This window comes from Arvicanthis niloticus, chromosome 18 (genome assembly GCF_011762505.2).
Source record: "Arvicanthis niloticus isolate mArvNil1 chromosome 18, mArvNil1.pat.X, whole genome shotgun sequence".
Classification (NCBI taxonomy): domain Eukaryota; kingdom Metazoa; phylum Chordata; class Mammalia; order Rodentia; family Muridae; genus Arvicanthis; species Arvicanthis niloticus.
The window spans coordinates 35,557,389-35,576,509 of NC_047675.1; the positions used below are offsets into that span (position 1 = coordinate 35,557,389).

Sequence of the window (19,121 nt, forward strand, 5' to 3'; positions counted from 1 at the left end):
GCTGTCCACGCATCTCGTGGCACCTGCGTCCTTAGCCAGATGTTCCTTACTTTTAAATGAAGTTGCAGCAGCCCCATAGCATGCGTACATCCCGTTTTTCTTATCCAGAGGAGCATGTAAAGAGGTTTCTGCCCATGGTCTCTGCTCGTTAGTTATAAACTGTCAATCAGAACCCCATTCTTTTCAGTCCACTGTATGCTAAGTCTGAACCTGTAAATGGGGCCCTACCCAGCCATCTTCTCTGGGTCATCTAGATACCCTCTCTTAGCCTTCTCACCCAGGGCCAAGATTAGGTTTCCAAACAAGCAGCTGGAAGTCTCTAGATAGCATGCATGTCTTAAAGAAGCTACCCCACTCCCTCCCACCCTGCAACGCCCCACCCCTGGGAAGGCTAAACCAGCCCCTGCTCCCCTCCCTCCCATTATATAAGTCACACGGCCTCACCATCGGCTCTCAGCCTCAGGAACAGCTGCTGTTCCCAGAGCGTGGCCTGTCCTGTGCTGGATGCCTTGAGCCATTCTCTCAAGTCTCTACACCTAAGCTGGGTCCCAGTCAAGGCTTCTCCCTAGGAATCCCTGCCTAGTGGCTAAGAAGGGGGCTCAGTCAGTGAAGAGCTTGCCACACAAGAATGAAGACCTGAGTTCAGATCTCCAGCACCCAGGAAAAAAGCCAGGCATGGTATCTTACACCTGTGCAGGAGGGGCAGACATAGCGGCTTGCTAGCCAGTCGAGCAAAATTGAATTCCAGGTTCAGTGAGAGAAACTATCTTAAAAAGTGAGGCAGAGCACAACTAAAGAAGACACCCACAATCACCCTCTGCCTCTTCCACAAGCCATTCGAGCGCGCACACACACACACACACAAAAGCACCCAACCATGTGCACACACACACACACACACTCATGCCCACATAAAAGCCACCCCGAGAGCTAGGGTTCTAGAAAGAGGTACCCAAGGACAAAAGAAGGGCCCTGCCTCTCCTGTCTCTACTGCACAGATGAGAGCTGTGAAAGAGAAAGGAGATTTAAAGTGCAATCACATTGTACAAATAATATATTTATTTCCAAACCCCATGTGATGACCAAATTACACGTTTCTCTGCCTCTATCTCAATTCTTTACACAAGGATTAAAAAGTTTCAGTCACAAGGAGGCACGTCTGCCAGGAGTCCTGGGGCCAGGTTAAGTGCACAGATGGTCCAGCCACCTCCTCTTCCTGCTCAAGCAGGCTTCTTATTCGCTCTGCACTAGGCTCCTGCTGGCCCTGCATCAGGACTGCCTCCTCCTGGGGCAGAGCCTGACTCAGCAGGAACTGCCCCAGCCTCGATGACCCAGAGATGAACACAAAGATGAAAGCCTTTGTCAGTGTCCTTAGGGACCCTATGCTGGAGAGCCGAGAACTGGCTGCCATCTTCCCCTGGAACAGCCTCCACTCACAGGCCAAAGCGGGCTGGTGTGCGGCGAGGCGTCATGGGCTCCCCCTGCTCTTTCCGTCCTGGAGTGTAGATCTTTGTGGACCTGGACACACAGAGACAAAGAGATAGGAAATCATGCTTCTCCCTGAGCTGGAACCAGCAGACCCAATGCACAGCAGCTTCGAGGCTGAAGGACCCCATCCGCAGCACACGCCTCCTCCCTTGTGAAGGACCCCATCCGCAGCACACACCACCGCCCTTGTGAAGGACCCCATCCGCAGCACACGCCTCCTCCCTTGTGAAGGACCCCATCCGCAGCACACGCCTCCTCCCTTGTGAAGGACCCCATCCGCAGCACACGCCACCTCCCTTGCTTCCCCACCTCCAAAGAGACTGGTAAAGGAAGTCATCCACTCTGACATCTCTTAAGGAACATTCAGAGTGGATGTTTAAACAACTCTTTTTGTGGCCTCTACATAATCAGGTCCCTACTTCAAATGTGTGACAAAGCACAGCACCTGCCTTTGTCCCCAGTTCCTGGAGGAATTAGCCAAATGATCAGGGCATCTCTGCTACTCAAAAAGAACACTCCTGGCAGCTCATGATCACCTTGAGTGAGTTGGAACTGGATGTCCTGGCCAAAGAGACTGGACACATGCTGAGAGCTCAGGTTCTGAGCCAGATGCTATCAGCCTAACCCATGGAGGGCAGGCTCAGGAAGAGGACCAGAGGCTGCATTCATCCACCAAGGCAATGACTCAACCGTCCACACCAATGCCATTGAACTCAGTTAAAAGCCTATGAGCAGCAAAGCTCACTGGAGCGTGCGTGACTGGCAAACCCTGTGAGTGTGCACTCTTACAAACCAATGTGCCGGGAATGGCCCAGGGACAAGGGAATCCTCCCACTTAGGATGCCTTCTACACACCTCTTCCTTTGGCTGATTCCAGTTCTTTTTCCATAATAAGAATTATCAATTGAACTCTGTCCTGGGTTCCTGAATCCTAACAGAAAGCACAGCAAGTCTGTGGGAATACCCAAATCTAAAGAGGAAACTTGCTGGTGGTGTGTGAAGTGAGGACAGTCCCACAGAGGACTGTGCCCTGTCACATTCGGCCTGACTTCCTGCTGTGCACGAGCACAGATGCAGAAGCCCAAGGCTCTCTTCTGTCTGGCATTATTTTTCCAACCCCCTTGCCTGACAATAAAGCTGCAAAACCCACACCAAGATTCAGCCCACTTCAGGCCCTGAATCTACAAGATGACCAAGAACTGCAGTGGACACCTTGCCTCCAAGTTGTCCAATGACCACCTCTACATGCGACCACCAGGCACAATGCCACCTCTGCACCACTCTCTGCTTTAAACTGACTTTTTTTTTTTTTTTTTTTTTTTTTTTTTGGTTTTTCGAGACAGGGTTTCTCTGTGTAGTCCTGGTTGTCCTGGAACTCACTCTGTAGACCAGGCTGGCCTCGAACTCAGAAATCCGCCTGCCTCTGCCTCCCAAGTGCTGGGATTAAAGGTGTGTGCCACCACTGCCTGGCTAAACTGACTTTTCTTACCCCTACTCAACACCTGCCTGGCCTCACCTGACACTGCCCAGTGGGCTGCGCTTCTCCTGCTCCTGCCGCCGGGCACGCAGCTGCTCCTCGGCTAGGGCCATCTCCTCTTCCATGGCAGAGGCCTCCTCTTTAGCCCGACGACGATTCTCCTAGAGAAAGGCGGATGGGACTGACTTCAGAGGCTCCACTTGTGCTTGGGACCAGCTCTAAGAACCCAGGCCTCTGTAGCTCTGTGTCCCAGCATCAAGGGCACCTTTCCTTGTGCAGCTCAGGAGAGTTTATAAAATATTCAAGATAGATACTGGATAAGCTGGTCTAAGCCAGTCACCCCTCAGCACTGAACACAAGTTGGTAAGTACTGACAGTCTGCATGCGTGTGCGTGTGTGTCTACATGCACACGAGTGGGTAGATGAGGCCAGGCACAAGCCCCAGGGGCAGGCTGGTTCTTCACCTTATTCCTTGAAACAGGGGCTCTCACTGAACCTGATGTTCACCTAGACTCACCTTCAGCTAGGCTGAAGGTCAGGCTTCCAGGACCCACCTGTGTCTGACCCCCAATAACGGGGTTACAGACATGCATGGTCATTCCCAGCTTTTTTATGTGGGTGCTGGGGATTTGAACTTCAGTCATTATGTTTACACAGCAAGTATGTTACCCACAGAGCCTCCGCAACCCCAAGAACTGTCAAGGCAACCTCAAGTCAAGGTTTCATGGTTTTCTCCTGGCCATGTTGGAGACTGAACACAGGCCAGTGGTTTACTACTGAGCCATAGCCACAGTCCAGGACACACGGGCTTCTAATCAAGTCACGACCACACCAGGAGGTACACAGAAATCACAAAGACACTGTGTTTGTCTCAGTGTGGACAGAAGTATGTGAAAAAGTGTGAACACAAAAGCAGAGCCACATTTCACACCCCTCAATGACAGCAAAGTGTCACTCATTAGTAGACGCCAAATCCCTAAGGTGGAGTCATGGGTGGAAGGAAGCACACAGAGGCGAGCCAACACCACCAGGACCACAATGCGTGTGAGCATCTGAGCATCGTCACAACTGCAGCATGTGCACGCATGCTCGCAGCACAGCTGAGCAGACCCACCCAGGACTTTAGTTACTCAAGTATACGTGACAGAGACGCAAGTTAGCCACTGCTAAAGGAAGTAGTCGGCCAAGTGTGTGCTGTGGAAGACTCTATGGGACAGATGACAATTGCTCCAATAAATCAATGTCGTAAAGACAGAAAGCAGGTCCTGTCCCGGAACAAAGGTATTAACACACACAGCCATCACGGTGACATCCCATCCTAAGTCAAGTAAATCAATTGTGAGATGTTATCTCAGAGATAAATGGGGAAACTCTGGATGAGAACTAGAGACGCGGGTGACACGGAAGATTAACTGTTAGGAGTGACACTGGCACAGAGGCCATGTTGTCTCGAAAGTCCTACCCATCATCAAGTACTTAAGGATAAAATAACGGTCTGGGGAGGCACACGTTAAAATGCTCTGGGAGGACAAGGGATGAGCAGGAAGTGGGTAAAAAGTAAATGAAAACGACTGATGTCAACTACAGAGGATAAGAGTTAGTTATTACAGTGGCTTCCTTAGAGTACAGTCTAGTTTATGAATAGTTGACGTTTTCAACTAACTTTAAAGAGTAAAAAAGGCCCAGCCAACCCAACCAGAGGAGCACAGGCCATCAGACAGTTTTTACATTTGGAGAGAGTGTGTAATCAGACGGTGACAAGCCTTACACAGCAGGTGAAATGGCAATCTTTCCCACAGGTACACAGTATCTCCCCAGAAGCCCCGGAGCCTTACCTGCCGAGACTTGCCTGCCTGTTTGACACTGTAGAACATGGGGCCCAGCTCTGCCAGCCACTCCCCATCCACAGCGGTCACACACTGCATGTACTCCTGTGGGCACAGAGGCAGAGGGAGAGGGAGAGGTCACTAGGGAGTTATGTCCTTCCCAGTGTGATGTCACGGTAAGGAGCCATATGAGAAGGGTCAAACTGTAAGGCTGGGAAATGTCACTAAGGGACACTAGAATTGTCATCCCTTCTCCACCCACATTCCCCTGTGTGAGTAACAACCCTCAGCATCTAACAGGAAAGCCCGCATGCTGGAAGCTCCTCTGAAGGCACTAGCAGGGGCTGCTCTTGCTGGCAGGCAGCAGGGGGCACTCCTCTGGCTGAGGCCACAGTCCTTTGTTGACTTGATAATTCCCAAAGGAACCTCTCCACCTCCCCCCACCCCCCTCCCCCCCCCACCCCCAACCCCCCCCCCCCCCCCCCCCCCCCCCCCGAGCTGAAAAGCAGCAAAGGCCCTGCAGTAAAAACTGGTGCCTCAAGCTGCCAGAGCTCTGCACAAGGCTCCGGCTAGGATATGTGTACCCCGTTATGTGAACTCCCAGGGCGAGACTCACCTTGGTGGTCATGACCAGCTCGTGATACACAATGTAGTCAGGGGTATAACCCATTCCGAAGAGGGAGCTGGTGGGGTGTAAGTGGCAGGGCATCCCTGTGCGGATGTTCACATACTCCCCAATCCCCTGGAGAAGAACACAGTAGACACATCACCAGTGTGGTCTTGACACACTCAGGGGAAGCCTAGATCTACAAAGCTGCCTGACAGAGCAGGCAGACCTAGAGAACTCTACACAGGCGTCAAGAAGAGAGAGGACAGGCCAAAGCTCTGTGGCTCGGGCTCACCTTGAGCTTGGCTGCCTGGTGGAAATAGGCCGCACAGATACATTTCCTGACAATGTCCCAGTCAGTGCCACACGAGGCCAGGCTCATCCGCTGCTGCACCATGATATCCTTGAGCTGGGCTCGTACCTCCCGAACCTAAAGATGACACAGGCAAGACAGGATGGAGCCCTCCTCCCCCCCTCTCCCACACCATCCCATCTCCAGAGCGCACCCCTCTGGGCTGCCACCCCACCTTCCGCATGGCCTTGGCATGGATGAAATGGTCATTGCACCAGATGGTGGAGTAATTGTTGTTCTTCCACTGCAGGTAGACATTCAGGTAGGTCAGGTGATCACTTTCAGGGACAGCAAACTTCTCCCGGATTTGATCGCTCTCCTCCTCTCTGCCCTAGGAAAAGAAACAGGAACTTTCAACATGGGAAGGCTGAACCCACAGGGCATATCCCAAGGAGTCTCACGCTATACCTGCCCACACATCAACATGCCTAACAACACATAATAAAAATCATTTATAACAAAATAAGCTAAAACATTAGGTCTCAAGCAGAACCATACTATAAGATCAAAGATGGTCTTGCAAATTTCCAAAACACTATGAGGACCACTGACCTAGCCTTCCCACCTCCCACTAACCAGCCTATGAGAAGTCAGCAAAGACAGACTCTCCACTCCATGCCCGTGACACAGAGGACAGACCCACCTCCCCACCAATGACCCCTCGAGCCGTCTTGGAGAGAGAAGCCAGCATTGCCTCCCTACCTTGGGCCTGTAGAAGATGGCAGGGACCGAGAGCATGGAGACGATGAGCAGGATCTCAGAGCTGCAGCCCATGTCACAAGACACGATGAGCATCTTGGAGAGAGCCGGGTCCAGTGGGAACTCCACCATCAGCCTCCCCGTGGAAGTGAGACCACCTGCATGGGAGAGCAAAGCCAAAACTGCAGAGAACAGTGGGCAGGGGGAAGAGTGTGCCAGTCACCTGAGCCCAGCAGGCCAGGCCACACACCCGTGTTATCCAGGGCCCCCAGGATCCAGAGCTGATACATGGAGTTGAGCATGTTATCCTCTGGCGGGGGGTCCATGAAGTGGAACTGCAGCAGGTCCTGCACCCCCAGCGACTTGAGCAGCAACACCACGTTGGCAAGGTTGGTCCTCTGGATCTCGGGCACAGTGGTGGTCAGGAGCTCATTCTTGTAAGCACTCTGCGTGTAGAGTCTGCCAGGGAGAAGCCAATGACTGGGCTGCGCCTGCCCTGTGCTGGCCTGCCAGCCTCTCGTGTGGATGAGCTACACTCAGGGACCACGCAGCAGAATGTCGGCAGAAATCACTCCAATCACACAAGTATGACCCCAACCAGCTGACAAAGCCTACGAGCAGGGAGGTGGCCCACCCACTTTTCTGCTTAGCCAGGGAGGCGACCCACCCAGTTAATCTGCCTGGCCCCTTTCCTCTAGCCCTGGCTCTTCTGTGGAGCCTCCTAGTGCCTGTGGAAGCCGAAGTGCCTGAGACTAGAATTACAGTAAGGTTTTACTGTCTAACATCTGCATCATCTCTGAATTTCTTTTTTTTTTTTTTTTTTTTTTTTTTTTTTTTTTTCCGGTTTTTCGAGACAGGGTTTCTCTGTTTAGCCTTGGCTGTCCTGGAACTCACTTGGTATCTCTGAATTTCTGATGAATGCATTCTTTTTTAAATCATAAAAACAGGAGAAAAATAATTGGGCAAGTAAAAAGCATCGCATTTTACTCAGGCCCACCCTGTGGAGCAAGGGCAGCCTGCCGTCCTCGCTGCTGTTTGCTGAGGTCCCTTCCTACAGAACTAACTGCCTAGAGCTCAGAGCTCCCCGAGGAGCTCCTTCCCCTCAGCAGCACCGACAAGCCCCCTCCCTGACCTGGGCTCTGGTCAGTAAGTAGTTCCTGCACTGCCCTAAGAGGCAGGCTAGCACAGGGCTCCTACCTGAAACACTGACCTGGGCCCGTCCGGCCAGCTCTCCCTGACCTCTGGTTGGCATTGGCCTGGCTAATGGGGTAAATCTGCAGAGCATCCATGCCGATCCTGGGGTTGAAGACCTAGTGGGGGACACAAACGAAGGATTAAGGATGGAGGGAGGAGAGAGGAAAGGAGTCTTGAGACAAAGGTGAACCCAGTTACTGTTCACCACAGAGGATGTGACTTAGCAATGTTGGTGACTGTCAACTTAGAGCCGGGAGACTCAAGAAAGCCTCAGTGGCCTCTCCATCAATACCAGCCCTGTGACCACTACAGGTACTTGAATCATCTATACCATCAAGCCACCACAGGGACAGGCTGAACCAGACAGTGGCAAGAGCAGACTGAATGTTAGCCTAAAGCCTCCGCCACTCCCGTGCACTGAGTGTCTCTGTGCTGGCTCACTTTGAGTGAAGTCTCAGAACCCTGACTCCTGTATCACCCCTCACCTTTAACTTGCAGTAGCCAGAGTCGATAACAAACATGATGCCATCAACAGTCAGAGACGTCTCAGCAATGTTGGTAGCAACAATACACTTCCGGACGCCATCTGGAGCCTAGGGCCAACCAGGAGATGCAAAGGGAAAGGTAAGTTGGGGAGGGAAAGACTGAACAGGCAAGAGAAAGCCCACCCGATGCCTGCTCTTCTAGGAAAGAAACATCCCCCCTCTTGCCCCTTTGAGGGACACCAAGAGACACACAGACCGAAGCATCGCACCTTCTGGAAAATTTTGGCCTGAAGGTCAGATGGCAGCTGGGAGTAGATGGGCAGCACAGCCAAGGCAGGCGCATTCTCCAGCTCCTCCAGGTGCTCCACGATCTGGTCAGACGTCACCTAGGCGCAGGAAGGAGTCATGAGACCCCAGAGCCCAAACCTTCACGTGGAGGGTTCACCCATCCACCCCAGTGGTGACCAAGGCACGCACCTCAATGTCTTCTTGGCCAGGCATGAAGATAAGGATGTCCCCAGGGGCCCCAGACAGGTGTACCTGCAAAGACTGCTTCACCGCGGCCTCCACGTAATCTTCCTGTGGGGTCTGAACACAGCAGAGGGCCGTGAAAAGGGAACATGGGCGCCGCCATTGGTCAGCAGCCCCAGGCGACACACAGCCTCGTCCTGTCTGAGCTGCAGCACTGGACTCATCGACGCTAACCTCAGGGTGGGCCCGACTGCTGAGGCCCCTACAATTAGAACTGGTATCCCAGACTCCTTACTTCAGAAATCTTTCCTCAGACACAGCTCTGTGTCCACCTGAGCTCTGGAGCTGCAGCTGCCCCATCTGCCTCACACCACTAAACCTTCGCCAACTCTGGACACCCTCCAGCTGACTTCACCAGAGACTGTCAAAGGACAGAGGCCTCTGTACCTTGCTGAAGAGGATGTCAACAGGGAAAGTCCGCCCAGGGATGTGGAAGATGGGTACATTCCCAAAGAAGGCAGCAAATTTTTCTGCATCCATAGTAGCTGATGTGACAATGAGCTTCAGGTCTGAGCGTCGAGCCACAACCTAAGAGAAGGGGACAACAGGGGCTCCTGTGGGCTTGGGACCTCAGTCTCAGCTCATCACCACAGACAGAGCAGACGCCAAAGCTGGCAGACTGGTAGCTTTGTCTGACTGAGCAATGGAACTACAGTCAGTGTGAAGACACCAGCAAGGCTGACTAGGTGACCTGGGAGCTGTCGAGGAAGAATAGCGCAGAGCCTCTAGCGGCACAAGAGATGGAACCCGCAGCCCTTACCTCCCGGAGCAGCCCAAAGAGCACGTCGGTGTTGAGGGAGCGCTCATGGGCCTCATCCATGATGATGGCGCTGTAGTGGTCCAGGTCAGCCTCCCGGAGGGACTCGCGGAGCAGGATCCCATCCGTCATGTATTTGATCAAGGTGTTTTCAGAAGTGCAGTCTTCAAAGCGAATGGCATAACCCACCTGGGAGTCAGAGACAGAGCTCAGAAAGTGGCTACTACTCACTGTTGGTCCCCGTAGACTGGGGTCAGGCTTAAGCAGACCACGGCCTCCTACACAAATGACAGAAGCAATCAGAAGAGGGCTCAGACCTCACACCCACTCACCTCTTCCCCGAGGTTTCCCCCCATCTCTTCACTGACTCTCTTGGCCACCGACATGGCAGCCACACGCCGGGGCTGGGTACACCCGATCATCCCATAGTCCGTGTAACCGTCTTCATGCAAGTACTGGGTCAGCTGAGTGGTCTTGCCACTCCCCGTCTCCCCGACCACGATCACAATGCTGTTGTCTCTACATGGAAGAGCAAGCAAGGTACTGAGCAGCCTGAGTGGAAAGCCAATCTTGAGACAACTCCCCAAGAAGCCATATAAGTCTTGCTGCCTCTGGCAAAGTCTAGCTCTCCAAGAAGCACACTTGACCAGAGAGGATTTCAGCAGAAACCACCATCTTATGGAGTTTCCACATGAAATGCCAGGGACACAGTCAAGGTGAGCCTGAACCCCGAAAGGAAGTGATGTCATCTTACTGCACGCAGCATGTACTCAGCCAACCCATGAGGGGAAAATGTATTTCCCTTCGCCATTAGCTGCAATGACAAACAGGAGACAGGGGACAGAGGGCACTGGGCCAGGGCCTGGAGACATTACCTGATGATGGTGAGAAGCTCCTGCTGTACGGCAAAGATGGGCAGGTACTGCCTCTGCTCCAGGATCGACTTCTTCTTTGCAAACTCACTGCTGGCCTCACTTTTCTCCTTCATGTGATCTGCAAACTTCTGCTCTGTCCTAGGAAACAGAGAGGCAGGCATGACCTCCCAGGCTGTCCCTCATGCTGAAGTTAGCTGCCCTTCTCCTTGCTCCCAAGAATGTGAACAACTGTGATAAGAAGCAGTCCAACCTCCTGGACACCATCTAAGACCGTATCTAAATAGACCTAAGGAGCAGATACCACAAAACTCCATCAGCCATAACAGGCAGTCTAGAGCCCTGATCAAACAGCTGCATAGGGATCAGACATCAGACTCTCAGGTGGGCAGACTGTCTATCCTAAACAAAGTGTGGCCAGAAGAGGGGCTGAAAGCAACCAGCAGGTCACCAATTTAGAAAGAAGAGCCCGGGCAATTTTAGTGCCAGACTTAAAGGGTTCAAACAGCCATAGGGGTCTCCCAAGCCCTAGCTACACAGTACAGGGCACAGATCAGAATTCCTCCCTCCCTCCCTCGATAGGGCTGCAGAGTGCAAAGGCCTCCTTGTCAGAGAACTATGAGAACAGCTCGCTGTATGTGCCTTGTTCTACGTAACAATCATGTATCAGTGTCCGATACATGCACACACATCCTAAGGACCCCCCCCCCCACCCGTCCTTCCCTCCCTCAGATCTGCCCCAAGCTCCTTAAAGTATTTATTTCTAATTTCACTAAGTGCCCCTGGTCATCTGACAACTAAACCTAAGGGACTAATTACCCAGAGACCAGCAAAGGCTGCCCAGCAATATCAACCTCATAGTTGGGACACTTTACACAGAGGTACTACGGAGAACAGTTCCATGGAACACATCACCAGAGGATGAGCAATGAGAGGGACATTTGAGTGTAGCACCTAGCCAATGCAGGGACTCTGGCAAGCTGTGACAGAACAGCTGCATCAGACCCCATGAACAGAGACGCTACCAAACTGCCTGTGAAGCCAGTCCTCCTGGCTGGACCAAGGAAAGAAACCCCGCCTGGACCACTGTTTCCTAGCTGGGTCCCCTGACACAAATTCCTTAACCTCCCTGAGCCTCAATCCACACAAGCATCACTGTATCAACGGTGGTGACAGTGGGGAAAGTTAAAGTCAGAAGACAAGACTCAGGAAGGCATCAGAACACAGCCAAGACTCCATCACAAGCCACGACCTCGGGAGCCAACTTGCCCCTGTCGAGGCTACGCACCTGTAGTCCACTTTCCCATCTTCTGTCATAGCTTTATCCGGTTCCTCTTCTTTTTTGACACCCATTATGTCTCCCAGTTTGGTCCCTGCCAGTTCCCAGTGTTTGTGCTGAGCCTGAAGATGTCAACAAGAGTTAAGTCACTCCATTCTCTGGCAAGATGGTAGGCTGTGGAGGCAATTCTGATGGAGGGCAGGCTTGATCCAGCAGACAGCAAATCCCCACAAGGTGCTGGCAGCACCAAGCCACACATCTCAAGCCTCGTGCCTCCAGCACACGACACCAGGCCCCATGCCTAACTAAGTAGAGTAAAACACAGTACTCTCCTTGGCTGCCTCTTGATCCACACAAGTATGTCCCCTGACTGCCAACAGGAGTCGCTGTATGCAGTATTGACATTTTCAACGGGAATGATGAGCCCCCCCAGAGCCTCAGCCCCCATGGCAGAACACCAACCTTTCTCCGTTCTTTCTGTTCCCTGTGCTTGCGGACCGTCTGGCTGCCTTTCCGAGCAATAATGGCCAGGTCTGAGGTGGCATCCTTCACTGGGATCACAGGCTCTGGCTGCAGGAAGTAGGGGAGGAAGATAAATTCCTCACTGGTCACTAAAGCCAACCAGAGGACCAGTTGTACATGGGCCCTAGTTAAAACAGGCACTACCCGCTAGCATCGACACGACTGTACCAATCCTCTCTTCATCCCTCCTCCTCCGCACTTTCTGGCCTCCAGGTCTCTGGCCACAGAGGCCTTACCTGCTTGGTGAAAACGATGCGTCCATCCAGAAAGGGAGGCACCAGGTTGTGCACCATCAGATGCACCTTGGCCGCATTGTCCTCTTCAAAGTCCTCGTCCACCTCCAGCCGATGCACCACCCCACTGGTGAGCATTCGGTTAGTCTCCCAACGCTCATTATCCTGTGGGGACACAAGGAGAGCCCCACTTAGCCTGCAGCTAAGAGGTGACCCTGAAAGGTCAACAAGCAAGTCCACAGAATCATAATGGAACTCTCACCCTGCAGCTCCTTAGACAGAAATCACGGAAGCTGAGGCCTGGCAGTACTTTGTCCCAAGAAGCAGCTGGGTACCAGCCCTACCCCACTGAGACACAAACCACACACCCAGGGCAGTATCACCATACCACTCCCCGACAGGACCCTCACAGAGTAGTACATGAGAGAGAAGCAGGAGCCAGGTTCCCTAAGCTACCCAAAGCTTCCCACTCACTCCTGTCCTGCAGAGGCATATGTGACCTGGTCCTGTCTGTAAACAGCCAGCTGTGTTGTGGCATCATGTGGCACACAGAGAGTCCTCCCACATGCCCCACCTCTGCTCTAAGCCTGCGGCCTCACCTCATTGATCTGCCTGCGCTGCGCTGAAATGCGCTTCTGTTTCTGTTTGTGCAGGTGCTGCTCCCGCCGCCTCACGTAGTCCTCAGAGGAGCAGGCCAGGGGGTTGTGGAACTCATCGTAGCCCTCGTCCATCATGTACCAGTCCCGGTCTGCTTGCTGCAGAGACAGGAAAAGCACGAGAAGAGAGGGCAGGTCACACCCACGGGGACATGCAGCCCAAAAGGAGCAAGACCTAGTAAGAGTCCAAGAGCTCCAGAAGAGCCCTCCTGATCAGTACAAGAGACTAGAGAAGGGCAGGAGACTTTACACACGGCCAGCCAGCAACCACACTTCTTACACGTTCCACACAGAGGCACACATAGTCAAGTCTGACTGGCTGCATCAATACAGAAGCTTCTGTCAAACCTGGATCTCTCAAAAGGTTCCAGGGCTCTGGACAGCATTAACCACCTTCCTCAAAGCCCAGCCCTGCTGGAGGGCCCCTCGAGCCCTCGGCTCTAACAACTTTCACCCACACCTATAGGGACAGCTGCCAGCTCCCGTCCACCCACTCAAAGATGTCGCCTTTACCCTCTGGTCATCCTCCCACTGCTGCCGCTCCTCCTCTGTGTCAAATGCAATCCCTTCTTCACCATCCTCACGTCTTCCTGAAGGAAAGCAGACGGCAGAGGTCAGGCCATCCTCCTCCAGGTGACCTCTGAGGACAACGGGAGCTGCACGGCTCCTTAAGGACAGCCTCTGCTCAGCCCCGCCTGGGCCAGCCAAACTGTCTTTCTACCTCCTGCCCCCAGGCCTTACCTCGGCCCCTGGACAGTCGTGGGGTGGACCCCAAGTGTCTTCTATCATCGGCCCACTCGTTGTACTTATAGGAGGGGGTCGGCAGAGGTGTGTCATCTGAGGACTTGCTCCTCACAGACCTAGGAACCATCAAGATCAGCTGTCACTGAGCTGAACTGTGTCCCCAGCTGCCAACAACACTCCCTGCCCACATCCCTCTCCTACTGGCTGTCTCATCCACCCATCACCTGTCTCGATCTCGAGTGGACGGCCGATGACTCCGCTCAGAGTCCCGATAGGAAGGTGTTGGGGAGGGCGTTTCCCACTGAGAGCGCTTTGAAGAGCCATAGCCACTGTCCTCCTCCTCCCAGGTGGACCTTGAAGGGGTGGCCGCATCTGGAGGCACAGAGACATCCACAGTAAACACCCAATGTCAATGAGACATGACTTTAGACAGTATATCTCTATGTAGCTGACACTGGCCTCAGATTTACAATTCTCCTGCCTCAGCTCCCAATGTGCTGGGATTACAGGTATAACCTACCATATCTACTTTCCCAGCTTATTCTTAATTACCTCTATTTATCTAACTCTGTGTGTGTGTGTGTGTGTGTGTGTGTGTGTGTGTGCATGCACATGCCACAGCATGTACGTGGAGGTCAGACGACAACTCTCAGGAGTTGGTTCTCCTTCCATCATGTGGATCCGGGGAAATCAACTCAGCTCAAGAGGCTCAGCAGCAGTGTCCTCAGCAGGTGAGCATTTGGACAGGCACAACTCACACCCGTTTCATGACCTTGTTCTTACTTGTTACAGATAAGACACGGCTAACGAAGTTTAAAGACACTGAATTTAATAGTCTGGCTTTCACTGTTTAAAACAACACTGAAAGAATCAATGTCTCTCTGCAACTTCTTCATCTTAAAACTAATAGTTCCCTTTCAATAAATCCTTGATCCACCACATCTTGGAATTAGGACTTTGACTCACGGTCCGTCAACACAGCTGACTAGCTCTCCCTCATTCTGCCTTTCAAGCACCTGAGCCCTTGGCAGCCGCCGCAGAGGACAGCTGAGAGACAATACCTTTCGGCCGGTGTCGAGGGCTTTCAGGTTCATTTCTTCGGCTGCTGCGCTCTGAACCTCCGTCTCGTTCTGATCTGCTGCTGTGCCTAGTTCTGTCCCGCTCATCTGTTGTAAGAGTCGCACAGGGCTTAAACCACGCCCTTGTGCCAACACACACCCCGTGTACTGGGCAGAAAGCACAAGCCTCCCCTCTCACAGTCGCCCATGATACATGGGCTGAGACTCACACACTCACACGTCAATGGACAGAAAGGGTAAAACTCACATGACAGCTACTTTCCAACAAGAACCAAAAGTGGACAGTTACATCCCTGCCATGGAGTTCTGTGTACAGCAGACCTGATTCTGAGCGAGGCCAATGCGGGACTCTCCCTCGATTTGTCCCACAACACTGTCCTCTCCCCTCATCAGAGCTATTGTAAACCCTGGTTTCCTCAATAGAGTAGCCATCCTTTCCTTAATCACCAATTTTCACAATAAAACAAGAACCACACACTCAGGCAAAGCAGCTGCACTTACAAGCGGGGTATCTTTCCTTAAACTTCTTCCTAATCCTAGTCTCAAAGGGTCAAAACCACGGGGCGCACACGATACAAACCAAATTGTCCAATTAATGAGTATCACTATAAAAGTTCTTGTGACAGGAAAGGAAAGGCTTGCTGGGTCAACGCTAATGGACCCCAGGAAGGGGGGCAGGCACACTACCTCTGTCTCTCTTGCGGTCATAGTCTCGATCCCGGGATTTCTCCTTCTTCCGATCCTTTTCCTCTTTAGATGAGGCATAGACTCCATGCTCCCTCCGATCCCGCTCTCTCTGCCTACTGCGTTCCCAAAACTCTTCACTCACACCCCCAGGGTGGGACGGGGTCTCTACCCGAGCAGATCGATAATGCCTGAAACAGGGAGATCAATGAAGAAAGGGCTCTCCGTGGAAGGAAACATCTCCCTCTACCTCTGGCCATGCCAACATGCAATATGTCCTCTCCACTGCATCTCCGTGGTGCTAAAGGCCTGGACATGGCTAGAACCCAAGCACTTAAACCCCATCATCCACTTCTTAGCTGCCTTCCTCACACATCTTCACCACTCCTACCTGCCACCAGTATTACGGAATCACAGTAAAATCATAAAGCTCTTAAATGTCCACAGGAACTGAGTTAATCTGGGTTAGTATTTTCTGGCCATCAATTTTACCCTCTTCCCTTACCTGTCTCTCCGACTACTTCGGCCAGCCTGCTCATCACCCTCCTCCTCGGCATCCTTCTGGTCATCCTTACTCTCCTCCCAGTCTTTGTAAGAAGAGATTCTGGACTTCTTCTTATCCTCCCCATCATCCTTCTCCTCTCGCTCCCTCCGTTTCAGGGAAGCCAGTAAGTCCAGTCCCAGCAATGAAGGGCGGGGAGCAGGGGCTTTGAAGACGTGCTGCTCACTGGCTGCACTTTTGGTCTTGCAAATAAGACCACCAACCTGAGAGTCCACATTAGTGCCTTCCAAGCGATGGATGGAGGCGTCCTCAACAGCGTCCTCCATCGCAGGCTCTTACTTCTCTGGAAGGAAGGCAAACAGTTAGAACTGGGCACAAGAAACCTCAGCTCTACTGTACCCCAGAATAACACGTACATTTAAGTGGCTGTCCTACCTCCTATACTGAGCCCAGAGAATCTTCTACTAGCTAATGTATGTGTACGTGTGTTGTCACGCAGGTGCACACAAAGCCAGAGGCCAACATCAGGTATTTTTCTTAGTTGCTCCCTTACTTACACAGAGTCTCTCACTAAATTGGGAACTAATCTGGCCAAGATGGCTAACCAGGAAGCTCCTGGGATCTTCTTGACTCTGCCTCTTTAGCACATACGCACCTCTACTCATGAATTCTCCATGGGTTCTGGGGATCTAAAAATCAGGTCCTTATGCTTGTAAGAAAGCACTTCACCAACTGAGCCATCTCTCCAGCCCCTCTTGCTACTTGTGAAGACTTTCTCACCAAATCACTGACAATCTCTAAAAGCTGGCCGGTTCCCACCCCAACATAACCAAAAGGCACACACACACACATACACACAGACCAAACACTAGGATCAAGAAAGTATCATCTAGATAAGAATAAACCAGCCGGGCAGTGGTGGCACACACCTTTAATCCCAGCACTTGGGAGGCAGAGGCAGGAGGATTTCTGAGTTCGAAGCCAGCCTGGTCTACAGAGTGAGTTCCAGGACAGCCAGAGCTACACAGAGAAAGCCTGTCTCGAAAAAACAAAAAAAAAAAAAACAAAAAAACAAAAAAACAAAAAAACAAAAAAAAAAAAAAAAACAAAAAAAAAAAGTATGTGGGGACTGGATTTAAGTCAGAAACCCTAATTAAAATCCAGGTTCTTGAGCTGGGCATGATATACACCTGTAGTCTTGAGCATGTGGGAGACAGAGGCTCCAGAGGATGGCAAGTGGGAAGCTAGCCTAGGCTACATAGTAAGTTTCAAACTAGCTAGGCTATTTAGTGAAGTATTTACTCATTCATATTCACTCTCTCTCCTTCTCTTGCTCTCTCACTCCCAGTTTGTTCCTAATTTATTCTCCTATAGTCTCACTCTTCTACAGAACACACTTTCTCCCACTTACAGGCCCAAATAATCACCTCTAGGAGTCCCCATTAGCTCCCCGACTCCAAACACCAATCAAACATGCTTGCCTTTTTCATATGAAATGCACATCCCCCTTCTCTAATGAGACATTAAAAAAAAGAAGAAAGAAAGAAACTCCAGGCTCTTGGCATTTTCCATTTCTGTAACAGTAAGCAGCTGCCTTGGTTAGCCATTAGTTCTCTCTGTGTGAAACAGAAATCACTTCTGCTTTACACAATCCACCGTGAGAATCAATAGTTGGTACACTGATGTGACTGTTGCACACTTGGTATTTTGCTCCTGTATCCTGACTAGTTAGTTCTCCTCCTGATTTTTTATAAGCATTCTCCTACCCACCGATCCCATTCCCTTTAAGTCACAAGCTCCACAGAGCAGAGAAGTTAGCACATGCTTTTACCATCCATATTCTACACACTTGTCAAATTCATCTTAACTTAACACTACCCACTCACAAGCATGAACCTATGCTGGACATGTAGTTAATAATTCTCACTCCAATTAAGTTGATAAAGCATGAGAACTATACCTTCGGAATACAGACTTCTTTTGCCGTGTTTTAATTAACATGCACAGCTCTACCAAGGGGTGCTGCAACACAATGTGGATGAAGAAGCAAGAGTTTCATTTGCAGTTTCATCAGGCAGAAGAGAAAAAGTGGCATCTGTATGCATATGAGGAAATCTTGACAGGAAGGCTGAGATACTCAGGCTCTCAGCAGTTACCTGAACAATGACGCATGTCCTAAAATGTCATTTGTACACAAGCAGAGTCTCCTAACTGCTATAGCCCAATAAGTGGCAAAATAAAGATCTGATTAAATATCACTTATTAAAAGGGAACAAGAAGTCAGACATTTCTCTGGACAGGAAGAAGGTATTCACAACACAGGACAAGGAAGAACTTAATTAGCTGCTCAAAAGAGCAAATAAAGAGTTCCATGGCTAGATTATGGAGAAAGATCAGTGGCAAAGAAGCCACAAGGGACTTCTCAGGTCAGCAACTGCTTACTGCATGTATCTTTAAGCCACTTACTATTCTCAACAATATCGAAAAAGGAAAAACAAACTTCCTACCCTCTTGGGGGTTAACATTCTACTTACAGATTACCCGTCAGATCTAGTGGAGACCATTCTATGAGAAAGGAGGAAAGGCACCAGGAGCCCTACCCAGGCTCTCCAAGTTCCCGGTAACAGGTTCGGGTACCGTCCTAAACAAGGAACAGGGAGGATCTCTGGATCTCCCAAACTCCGGGATGAGACCAGAATAAGGACAAAGTCCGGAGAAGGCTCAAGTGAATAGAGAAACTTGGGTAACAAGGACTAGAGAAACTCTGAAATCAGGGCCCAAACATAAGCCGCGAGCCGACACTGGCCGCCTGGAGCCGCCAAGGCTGCCGAAGGACGGATCTGGAAAGAGAAGGAGACACTCATCTCACCAAGCACGACTCTCGAGGCCTTCTGTCCCAGATCTAGGGACGCCAGCGCGGCCACCGCTCGATCAGATGGTCTCAAAAAGGCAAATTCCGCTGTTTGAAAGCGGCCATCGTTGTCCCATAATGCCCTGCGCAGGGCCCTCTAGCCGTCCAAAAATACCATCGAGAGCAGCCCAGAAATCGAAGTTTCCGGGACGCCAAAGCGCAACAACGAGAATAGGCCTTCCGAGCTTCAGTGTCTTCCTCTGGGCTCAGAGTCTCCTTGCGA

General features: G+C 51.4%; 1 protein-coding gene across 2 annotated transcripts; it reads right to left on the reverse strand.

Annotated features, from left to right (window-relative positions):
• Positions 1 to 1,036: 1,036 nt before the first annotated feature.
• Positions 1,037 to 19,001, reverse strand: Dhx38 (DEAH-box helicase 38). 2 transcript variants are annotated; one of them, XM_034522747.2, is made up of 27 exons: positions 18,857 to 19,001; positions 15,991 to 16,330; positions 15,489 to 15,676; positions 14,784 to 14,888; positions 13,947 to 14,094; positions 13,720 to 13,838; positions 13,492 to 13,568; positions 12,922 to 13,077; positions 12,326 to 12,487; positions 12,030 to 12,137; positions 11,577 to 11,689; positions 10,292 to 10,429; positions 9,749 to 9,935; positions 9,420 to 9,605; positions 9,047 to 9,187; positions 8,606 to 8,716; positions 8,398 to 8,514; positions 8,129 to 8,236; positions 7,647 to 7,759; positions 6,700 to 6,908; positions 6,453 to 6,607; positions 5,926 to 6,081; positions 5,694 to 5,828; positions 5,408 to 5,533; positions 4,801 to 4,896; positions 3,005 to 3,126; positions 1,037 to 1,518 (listed from the first exon to the last, which is right to left on the reverse strand). In XM_034522747.2, exons 2-27 carry the CDS (start codon positions 16,311 to 16,313, stop codon positions 1,434 to 1,436), a joined length of 3,684 nt encoding a protein of 1,227 aa, XP_034378638.1. In that variant the 5' UTR covers positions 16,314 to 16,330; positions 18,857 to 19,001; the 3' UTR covers positions 1,037 to 1,433. The 2 variants fall into 2 exon arrangements, with proteins under 2 accessions (XP_034378638.1, XP_034378639.1); XM_034522748.2 differs by lacking the exon at positions 18,857 to 19,001 and adding an exon at positions 17,948 to 17,985 and having other exon boundaries at positions 1,339 to 1,518.
• Positions 19,002 to 19,121: the final 120 nt, after the last annotated feature.

What these genes read in the sequence shown, in the direction of transcription:
- Dhx38 (XM_034522747.2), bottom strand. Translation starts at nt 16,313, where the DNA reads ATGGAGGACGCTGTTGAGGACGCCTCCATCCATCGCTTGGAAGGCACT. An exon ending in GATGGGAAAGTGGACTACAG is followed by an intron (nt 10,430 to 11,576) that starts GTGCGTAGCCTC and finishes TCTGTTTCCTAG; the next exon opens with GACAGAGCAGAAGTTTGCAG. An exon ending in ACCAGGCAGCCAAGCTCAAG is followed by an intron (nt 5,534 to 5,693) that starts GTGAGCCCGAGC and finishes GTTCTTCTCCAG; the next exon opens with GGGATTGGGGAGTATGTGAA.